Source organism: Struthio camelus, chromosome 2, assembly GCF_040807025.1.
Source record: "Struthio camelus isolate bStrCam1 chromosome 2, bStrCam1.hap1, whole genome shotgun sequence".
NCBI lineage: Eukaryota > Metazoa > Chordata > Aves > Struthioniformes > Struthionidae > Struthio > Struthio camelus.
In genome coordinates this window covers 155,351,210-155,362,327 of record NC_090943.1, presented here as the reverse complement: position 1 = coordinate 155,362,327, position 11,118 = coordinate 155,351,210, and the positions used below count along the sequence as shown (strand labels likewise).

Below are 11,118 nucleotides of genomic sequence, written 5' to 3'. Positions count from 1 at the left end.
CATCCTAATCTTTTAAAAGATGTTTTCAAATCTGGCATTGAAGTGTAAATTGCTTTACTGAGCAGCCTCATGCCTGATAAAATAGAAAACGGACTCCAAAAAGTGCTTATTTGCATTTCTGGAAATATTTGTACATGCAACTTTTCTAACTCTTTTTACTTTATCTCCTGTTCAAAACAGGGCAGGATACAAATACAGTATTTATAAAGGCCTCTTGAAATGCTCAGAGTGCAGAATATTTGAATGTTTAATACCTTATATTACTTAGATATTCCTTTATAAACCTATGAGTAGTTGTATCTATGTAGCTATAAGCTGATATGTACCACTTCACCTGTTCACAAGGATGGCTCGTGCAGACAGAGTACAGAGTGAACATCTGTTCTCTTTTCAGGAGCATGTGTCCCCTAAATTAAAACCTACTCAATTCAGAATAAATACATTTTTACAGTACTTATTTGTAAATTAGTTCACTAGAGATATTGAGTGGTAATAGAATGTTCATATATATTTTAAAATAACAGCATTGATATAATTATATAATTAATCACGAAAAGGTCCTAGATTTCTGGATTCATTTTTAGCTCATTTTCACTCCTCTAAAAAATATCTTTGTTGTTTTTGCAGCACAATGTGGTGGTGGCATGTCAGACTTCAGTGGAGTGATCCTTAGCCCTGGGTTTCCTGGCAACTATCCCAGCAGTTTAGATTGCACATGGACAATAAGGCTGCCTATTGGTTTTGGTATGTGGTCTTTCATGGATTTACTTTACTTCTTTTATGGCTTCAAAACATTGAATATAGATTTTAAAATATTGTAAATATTTATTGTGGTCAAAATAATTTTAATTCATTTAAAGAGCTTCTCAGTGCCATAAAAGACTTAGAACAGAAAAGCTACAAAAGTCTTCATTTAAGATATACAGTAATTTTCTGGTAAAGATAGAATTGTTAAATTAGAATTAAGCACAATTTTCTAACTAAACAGGTCTAATTTCTCTTTGCAAGGTTATAAATCCAACAAAAATAAATAGCTACCAAAAATGTTTTAAGCCAAGTCAGTATCAGTATAGAACAGTGTGACTGCAAGGTGGGAAAGAGAGGGTCAGATACTGGAGTAGAGACACACTCAGGTTCGTGAGGGGTTATACCGGACAGATTTAATGGAGGACTTCTTACACTCTAAACTGTGCAGGTAGCCCCAGGAAACGTGCAGAGAGATCACTTATGGGAAGCTACCAGATGCAGAGGTCAGATGACCAGGCACGACTCAACTCGTTGTATTGTAAAGGCCCATTTAGTCTACTAGAACTATGTCCATATCTCAGCTGTGCTAACCTTGGATACCTACTGGCTGTGAAGCAGCTAGTCGTCATTGACAAAAGAGAATATGCATCATCTGGCCTTGAAAGGTTTTGATCAGGTGTGTAGTGAGCATGGTCTGGGGCTGCTATCATGTACTCTGCCTGTCACCTGACTCCTCGCCAGATCTTCTGGAGATGTTCTCACTACAGACAGATTAAAGATACATTTAAAAATGCAGTTATTTTATCATTAAGCTTCTTTACAATTCCTCGGTGAATATCACAGAAGCATAGAAATGTTTTTGGAGGGACCTCTAAAAGCCTCCCTCTCCAGGTTGTCAAACCTTGTACTCAAAGTGAAATTGTCACTAACACCAGATTAAGTCAACTATGGGTGGCAAGTCCTCTTCAGCAGGGACTCAGCCAGTCAGTTCCCAGCCTGTACCAGTGCATGAAGCTGTTCTGCCCTGGGTGCAGAACTTCACACTTCTTCTGAAAACCTTCCTGATGATTCTGTTCACCCAGTCCTCAAATTTTTCAGTGTTTCCCTGGATGGAAGCTCTGTCATTTGTTGTATCAACCGCTTACCCTAATTCAGTAACCTCCATGAATTTGTTCAGGATGCGTTCTTTCTTATTATCCAGGTCACTGATGAAGACAGTAGGATGAACTCCATATCAACCCATGGAATATATTGCAGACATTGAACAGCTGATGATGACCTTTGGAGCCTCGTAGTTCAGCTCATTTTTAACCCATTTACTGTCCATTCATCAAGCCCCTATATCTATAGCTTCCAAATGACTATGGTATAGAAGACAGAGTCAAAAGCCATACTGGAGTCAAAGTACACTATATCAATTGTTCTCAATTTGTCAACATAGCCAGTAATTTCATTACAGAATGAAATTAGGGTTGATGAAGTGTGATTGCTCTTGGTAAATCCATATTGACTTCTCATGAGTCCCTTTTTGTCCTTCATGTGTTTGGAATGCCTTCCAAGTAGACATACTCCATAAACGTTCCATGGACTGCAGTGAAGCAGACCAGCCTGTAGTGGCGCAGGTCCTCTTGCCTTAAAGATGGATGTACCTTCAGCCTTTTTCTAGTCACCATGATTTTGCATAGATAATATCAGCATTTCAATCATATTGGTCAACCCTTTGAGCACCTTTGGGTGGATCCTGTCCAGCTACATGGATATGAGTACATCCAGTTTCTCCAAGTAGTCCCTAACCTGTAGCTCTCCAGTGTTGAATTGTCTCCTTCCTAAACCATTTTAGTACATGCAGAGGTCTTGGAGCATGCTTTGCCTGTGAAGACTGAGGTGAAAAAGACATTAAATATTTCAGCCTTTCCTGTATTACCCTCATTAAGTTGCTTTACACATTCATCAGTGGACCCACATTTTCCATGTACATAAATAAGCAGCAAAAAGTAGTTGTCAGAAAGCTAGATGAGTTTTAAAAATCTCTTTTCAACATCCTAGATCTGGCCTCTTGGCAAGAAACAAGCCTCCAGATGTGGCTGGCAGAAATGTGACTCTGTTCTATGCAGGAAGGAGTCGTTAACCAATAACACTTGTCACTTCCTCTTGATAGGACTGGTCCTCATCTTATAATCTGAGTTGTCTCACCTGGAGTCTCTCCCTAACTGAAGCTGTTCTTTCTCTGTTGCCAGGGTCATGATCTTGTTCTCTAGATGAACAGCTGCAGGTGGGATGTAGCCTTCCTCCTGCTGCCAGAAATTTCCAGATTTCTGTATCACCTGCAGATTCCTGTATCTCCTGGAGATCAGGAGAGGTGCCTGAGGACTGGGAGAAAGCCAATCTCACCCCAGTCTTCCAAAAGGGCAAGAAGGAGGAGCCAGGAAACTCCAGGCCTGTCAGCCTCACCTCCATCCCTGGAAAGGTGATGGAACAGCTCCTCCTGGAGGTCCTCACTAAGCATCTGGAGGACAAGAAGGTGCTCAGGAGTAGTCAGCATGGATTCCCCAAAGGGAAATCATGCTTGACCAACCTGATAGCCTTCTGTGATGGAATGAGTGGCTGGGTAGATGAGGGCAGAGCAGTGGATGTTGTCTCCCTGGACTTCAGCAAGGCTTTGGACACTGTCTCCCATCACATCCTCCTAGGTAAGCTCAGGAAGTGTGGGCTAGACGAGTGGACAGTGAGGTGGCTTGAGAACTGGCTGGATGGCCGAGCTCAGAGGGTTGTGGTGAATGGCGCAGAGTCTAGTTGGAGGCCTGTGGCTAGTGGTGTCCCCCAGGGGTCAGTCCTGGGCCCAGTCTTGTTCAATATATATATCAATGACCTGGAGGAAGGGACAGAGTGCACCCTCAGCAAGTTTGCTGAGGATACTAAACTGGGGGGAGAGGCTGACACACCAGAAGACTGTGCTGCCATTCAGAGGGACCTGGGCAGGCTGGAGAGCTGGGCGGAGAGGAACCTCATGATGTTCAACAAAGGCAAGGGCAGGGTCCTGCACCTGGGGAGGAAGAACCCCGTGCACCAGGACAGGCTGGGGGTTGACCTGCTGGAGAGCAGCTCTGCAGAGAAGGACCTGAGAGTGCTGGTGGACAACAAGTGAAGCATGAGGCAGCAGTGTGCCCTTGTGGCCAAGAAGGCCAATGGGATCCTGGGGTGCATTAGGCAGAGTGTTGCCAGCAGGACGAGGGAGGTGATCCTGCCCCTCTCCTCAGCCCTGGGGAGGCCTCACCTGGAGGACTGTGTCCAGTTCTGGGCTCCCCAGGACAAGAGAGACATGGCACTCCTGGAGAGAGTCCAGCAGAGGGCTACAAAGATGATGAGGGGCCTGGAGCATCTCTCCTCTGAAGAAAGGCTGAGAGAGCTGGGCCTGTTCAGCCTGGAGAAGAGAAGACTGAGGGGGGATCTCATCAATGTGTACAAGTATCTGAAGGGGGAGTGTCAAGAGGATGGGGCGAGTCTCTTCTCCGTGGTGGCCAGCAACAGGACAAGAGGCAACGGGCAGAAACTGAAACCACAGGCAGTTCCATCTGAACCTGAGGAAAAACTTCTTCACTGTGAGGGTGACAGAGCACTGGCACAGATCGCCCAGAGAGGTTGTGGGGTCTCCTTCGCTGGAGATATTCAAAACCCGTCTGGATGTGATCCTGGGCAATGTGCTCTAGAGGAGCCTGCTGGAGCAGGGGGGTTGGACTAGATGATCTCCAGAGGTCCCTTCCAACCTCAACCATTCTGTGATTCTGTGATTCTGTGATCACAGGATTTCATGTCCTCCTCATGTTCCTGTGTTGCCTTGATTTTACCTTCTTTCTTACCTTGGGGGTGAGATATCAAGTGGCTCTTGCAATCTGTGCCTGTTTGCTTCGTTTATTTGCTTTGAAACCGTGACTACCAACATTTCAGTTTGAGAAAGTCCCCGCATAATGACGCTTCTGGCCTGCTCAAACACCTCCATGGTGGTAACAGAGGAAAACTGGTACATAGCTTTTCTACTGTTGGCTGATCTTCCCTAAACATTAGAGTTTTTTTATTGTGAGCTGTTTATGTTGGATTTAGATATTCTCTAGCAAATTAGATGCTTCTAATATATTTTAAAAATATTTGTAATTATTTTTATGCCTTTTTCAAGTTGATTCTCAACTTCTTTCTTTTTAGCTTGCTGATTTGTGTTTTTACATCTCATCTGCTAGAATTTGATTCTTTCTTGTTTTTTCTTTTGGAAACAAGTTTTTCCACATGCAGGTTGCTTTCTTTTTCGTGTATTTTCATGGTGTGTTTTTAGGATAATGGTATACATTTCTGCCTTCAGGTTGGTCATTGCTCTGCAACGGCTCAGCTTCTTTTACTGATACTCTTAATTTTTTTTAATAAGAGTTCCCATTTTTATGTCATTCCACTTTAAAAAAATTAGGTAAAAACTAATGGGAGTGCATGCCTTGTGTTGCTCCTGAAAGCAATTGAATACATTTCAATCCCTTATGATCAGTGTTGGAGGGCAGTTATTTGATGACAACATTTAAGCCAGATTCTGTGCAAACAGAAAGATGCTTTTCTTTTCTTGTGCGATCCCTGTTGTTATTTTAAGAAATGATCATTAACTGTCCCTAAAAATGTAGGTTTGAGGATGGAAATATACCTAATCTGTACTTTTGTAATTCAAGTTTTCTGTCACCATTGCATCTTCTGAACTTGTAGCCTCTTTGATTTTCCTAAGCACATCAGACAGTTTCCATATCGTCCTAAAACTTATCTTCAGTTATTGGCATCTAAAATTTCAGTCTGTAGACGTTCTGTGTTACGTGTTGACATTGGTAGTTTTCATGTCATTTGATTTTACATTTTTTATTATTTTTATTATACAGCAACTGTTTCTCTGTTATAACGTGTTCTGCTTTTTCCCTGCACTTTATGAACTGATAACCCACTGCCCACTGGTTACCTTTCTTTTTCCAAGTTTCCCATATATATACTACTGGAAAATCTGTATTCAAAGCTCCAGTTACCCGATCTCATTTTTTAAACTGTTGATTCATGTGTAGGAGCATGTGCACTTCTTAGATTTCTTCTTTACATACTGATTGAATGGCATGCTAGGTTTTTTTGGCTGCTTCTCAGAGTTTCCTGTTTCATAATTGCCATCTTCTGTTGTATTCTTTACTTGACAATGGAGGATTTTTGGGTCTTCTTGAGTAAGTGAATGTTTCTTCCCAAATAGTTTGCCCTTCTGCATCTGTTCATATTCTTCCTCTCCTCTTTTCAAAATCACTTCTGTGTTCTTTTTGATTTTAAATCCCATCAGTGTGATTCACTTACGATTTAAATGAATGCCATTTGTTCTGCATGGGCTACTTATACTGAAGAATGTTAAATCTTGTGTAACATTAACTGAATAGAATCTATTTGAGGGAAATACATTATCTCTGGATAAGAATTTCTAAATAAAATCCTATTGTTATGCTTACATTTTATTCATAAGTCACAAGATTCAAGTCAATCTTTGAATTTAGTATTAGTATTTCATATAAATAGCATCAACACTTTAATTTTGCCAGTGCTTGGGTTTTAGAGAGATTGACTTGACAGCTTAGTTAGTGTTTTATTATGAGTCATAATGATGTGTAGAATCTTCAGATGCTGTGCGGATCCCTGCTGGTTGAGTTATCCGAGGAAATGATAGCAAAAGTAGGTTTATTGTCCATGGGTCAAAGCTCTAGGGGAATAGGACATTCAGAGTTATAGAGGAACAGAATTCTTTCGCAGATGGTTTTAAAGACATTTGCTAATACAGAAGAAATATTGAAGATCTAGAATGCTGATTCCATTTCAGATTCTATACTGTGCTGTACTGTACATAAAAATTGCTATCTTTTTATGCCAGATATGCCTTCTGCTTCTTGTACCAAACCACTGCTATCCTGCCTGTTCTCCACTGCTGACTGCTTACCATAGTCCGTTTTTTTCGCTTGCATTGTCCCAGACCTATCTTTCCATTTCTCTCTTCACATCCAACAATTCCAGTCTGGCTATCCAGACTCTCATTGAAACTATATATTTAAACTATATATTAATACACTATTTAATTTCACTGCCAGTTAGGAAGGAAATTCAACTATTAGTTTTGGAGATAGCTCCTTGGATGAAATAAATAAGTTTAGGTCCCCCCAAATCAATAGTTCTGCACTGCTTTACATCAATTGAAATTTAGCCACTGGATTTAGAATTATTTTCTAGTCCATATATAGGAGATATGTAGTTTCCCACAGGAAAACTAAGTGCTTCTGTTGCTAGAAGAACTGACTGAAATATTTTTAACATTTTGACAATTTCTATATAACCTGTTAGGATATGATTAAACTGAATTGAAGATTGAAGTAAAATTCCATTTCACCTTTTGACATTTGAAAAAGTGATGTGTGATGTTTAAAACTGGTTTGAGAGAGGCTGTGACCCTAACTCTTCTGAGTAGTAAAGGAAAAACCTCACAAATGCCATTATGGGAACCTTCTGTAGTATTCTCTTGTTTCTAAGGCTTCTAAAAAGAGATATCTTCCCAATTAGAAGCTATGGATCATAAGCTTTTCCACTTCAGATTAACTGTGGTTGTAATCTAAACCAGTGACTGTTAATTTGCAATGAGTTTACAAGATTACTTGATATGATGTTTTTTGCTGTTCTTCCTGAGATTTATAGTTAGATTTTATATATAATTATATGGAATACTCAGAAAAATACTCCAAAGAATAAAATAAAGTGTAAAGCTAAATGAAGAACAGTGTAAAAAGGAGAAGTCTGAGAAAAATGGAGACAGGTGTTATAACCTGAGACAACAATGGATGTGTAAGAAGACTGATATGGTTCAGGAAACTTGCACTGAAAAACAGGAAAGTACAGAGAGTAGAACGATGGGCAAATAATACAATATTGGAGCTGTTTTTAAATGGATCAGAGGGAGTAAAAGAGAAAAAATGGACAGGAAGATAGCATGACTTGGCAGTTATTAAGGAATTGCCGCTTAAAATTTGGACAAATTTATGTTCAGGGAATCAAATGAAAGGTCAGGCCTAAAAATATCATGGATAGGGAAAGAGCAAGATTTGGACGTAACTGGATTCCTTGGGAAGGAAAGTAAGTTTACAGGAGTTTGGAAGGGTGGAAAAAGCCTAGAAAGACTCAGAGCAGAAGCTTTCTTACTACGTATGGACTATCTTCAAAGAAAGAAAGATAGAAATGATAAAGATAACGGTAATATAATTATGCTCCAACCTTTTGATGTAGAATATAAAGTGTTGCACGCTTCAGATTACCATTTGTAAGCTTTGCATGTTATCTGTGGAGAAAACTTAAGAAACAGTGACGAGCACTATTAAGCTATTACAGTTTACGAGTTACAAAATTATTCATGACTTTTCAATAATTAATTTGACATTATATGTTTTCCTTTCAGTGTTATATGAAATCATGTTGATTTTCGTTGTCAGAAACACCAGCAGAGCTCAATCATCTTTTTAATGAAAGTACTCCATTATCATTCCATAATTGCACTAGCTCACTTCAGAAAAAATAAAGATTTACTTTTGTTGTATCTTACTTAGAAAAATGTATAAATAGGAAAATGTTTAAAGAGCCCTAGAGCTACTCTGCTGATGAACGTTTTCTCCTTCTTCTGTCATGTAGTAATTATAACATATCATCTGGTTAGGAGAGAGGACTTGCTACAGGAAAGTAAGCTCCTTTCCTGTTCCTTACTGAATCAAGTAATAGAAATTTCTGTTGACAAGGTCATTATATATCACAATGTGAGGGGAATAAAATAAATGAACAGTGTGTCTAATTTCTAGTGTGTGTTATTGATCAATGATGGTTAGGTAACATCATTTACATTATTTGAGAGTCCAAAATAATATGTATATGCATAATCCATATTGTATACATAATTTTACTCTGCCTTTTATTTTTATTATTTTTTTTACAGTTTGTTTTCTAAATATATATGTGTATACATATGCAGAGGTCAGTTTATGTACCACTAAAATGCAGCTCTCTCTGAGGTAGGACTCAGTCACTGTTCCATTCCTGTTGTGGTACACAAAGCATTTTTTCTTTTAATGGAAACAAAGACTAATATATGCAATTAAAACCAGGAAGTTTTAATTAAATGGAATATATTTTACATTCAGAAGTTAAATTTGGCCAAAATTCAGAACAACAAACTTTGGCAAAAAGTAGCATGTAATTATGAATAACTTACAGTTCAGTACCTTAGGTCAAGTCAGTATTTCAGCGTTCACCTTCTTTATCTTGCTAGTAATTAGTAATAAGTAAGTAATATTAATTAGTAACAAATAAATAGAAAGATTGCTTCATACTGAATCCCTGGGATCGTATCTCACAGCATAACATCTGCATTTCCACTTTGTATATTGTTTTCTGACATCATCAGCATATGATGCATACACTTTATTTTCCTTCCTGGTATTGATACCGGCGGCTTTTATTTGTTCACTATGTTTTTCAGGTGTCCATTTGCAATTTGTGAATTTCTCAACGGAGACCATACATGATTATTTAGAAGTAAGGAGTGGATCTACAGAAACTAGCACTGTTATTGGGAGGCTAAGTGGTCCTCAGCTACCAGCCTCTCTATTCAGCACAACTCATGAAACAAGCTTATACTTTCACAGCGATTACTCACAGAACAAACAAGGATTTCATATTGTGTACCAAGGTGAGAGATTTGGTATTCTTATGTGAGAACAAGATAGTTGTTAAAAGTTATTTCTTTACTCGTCATTCCTGAAAGATAAATATGAAATAAAATATCTTGTATGTTTTAAACCAAAATGTTTTATGTTGTGATTGTACAGAGAGATGCATATGATTAAGATGAAGAAGGGGAAAAATATATTCTCATTAAAAACAGTAGAAATCTAGATGAACAGAAAATTTCTCATATTTGAATTTGGTTAGCATGTTAATTGACATTGCATGGGTTTACAAAATAAGCATCTCTATTGTTCAATCATTATAAACATAAAGGAATCTCAGTTTTGTATCTTGGGTTCTATCAGAGGAAAGACCTAAATATTGTTTTAGAACATTGGTGAGTATTGGCTGATCTAGGACTATCCCAACCCAGAAATCTCCAAATCCATTTTATTTACTGGTTAGCAGTTTCTCTTGAAGGTTTGTGTTCCGTTCTACTCAGATTGGTCCTGCTGAGCTAGCGAAAACTGCTAAATCAAAATGCTGTTCATGTAGTTGCAAATTCATTTAAAAGGAGTTAAATCATCACTGTTCACAGAGAAAGGTCAGGCGTATATTTTAAAGTATACCTGTTTTCACGATTTGAATAACATCAGAGGGTGATTTTAAGAGATTTTACTTTATAGCAGCCTTCTATTACACTTTCAATAGTAACGCATCCGAATTGACTTGAACTCTATGTAACATTCTGGAAATGAGCCCCTGTAAAAGTGTTAGCTTTTATAGCAAAAATCAGTTTATGAGCTAAACTGCCTGGTAAGATGTTACTCAGTTCTTATTTGGGATATGATATAATTTGTAGGGGTAATCTACCCCTACAATCTGCTGATAAAAAGGGCAGTGTAAGACTGTGAAGAAAAACTGTGTTTATTATTGATACTATTAATAATAACAGTAGTCATTTTGGAGATGCTGTTGTCTGTGAGCAAAGAATTAAAACGTTCCTCTCAGTGTTTTTAACCACTTGAGAGAGAGCTGGTTCTTACAAAAATATATACCCTATGTGCACTTTACAGATTTTGCAGATTTTACATAGTATATTTGTTCTCAGTTCTGTAACAGGAAGGCAATATTTCAAATGTGCTTGGAAAGGATCACCAAGATGTGTGAAAGAGGCTCATACTCAAACCTTACTTTCTCACTATAAAAGCTTTGATATTCATAGTTTGTGATAGAACCTTTTAATTATTCTGAGAAAAATATCACAAATGAAATTCCAATCAGGTTTCTTTTTCCCATTTTTTAAACATAAATTGTTGTTGTTGTTGTTGTTGTTTTTAAACCTTCTGTATTTTACGAATGTTCCATCTAGCTCAGTATAGCGTCTCCTAGTGGCAAAAATAAATGCTATTTAGGAGCAAAGAAGTTAGCAAAAGTTAGCTAGCTAGTTTCTGTGGTCTGTTGCCATTGTACTCCCCCAGCGTCCACAGTGGTTGTGGTAGAGATGTTAGAAGGTAAAGCACTTCCCAGGCCTTTTACACTGTCTTTGTGGACCTGTTTGCCTAAGCCCTTTTTCAGCCTGCTGATACTGTCTGCCTGCACAAACTGCTGTGGCAACAAGTTTCA

At 38.4% G+C, this 11,118-nt stretch overlaps 1 protein-coding gene across 2 annotated transcripts in view; it reads left to right on the top strand.

Moving 5' to 3' along the window:
- CSMD3 (CUB and Sushi multiple domains 3) overlaps positions 1–11,118 on the top strand; it is a 711,519-nt gene that overhangs the window by 592,637 nt on the left and 107,764 nt on the right. For both annotated transcript variants that reach the window (XM_068933141.1, XM_068933140.1), the window contains 2 exons: positions 628–744; positions 9,305–9,514. In XM_068933141.1, coding sequence (XP_068789242.1) covers positions 628–744; positions 9,305–9,514 — 327 coding nt within the window. The remainder of the gene's footprint in view (positions 1–627; positions 745–9,304; positions 9,515–11,118) is intronic.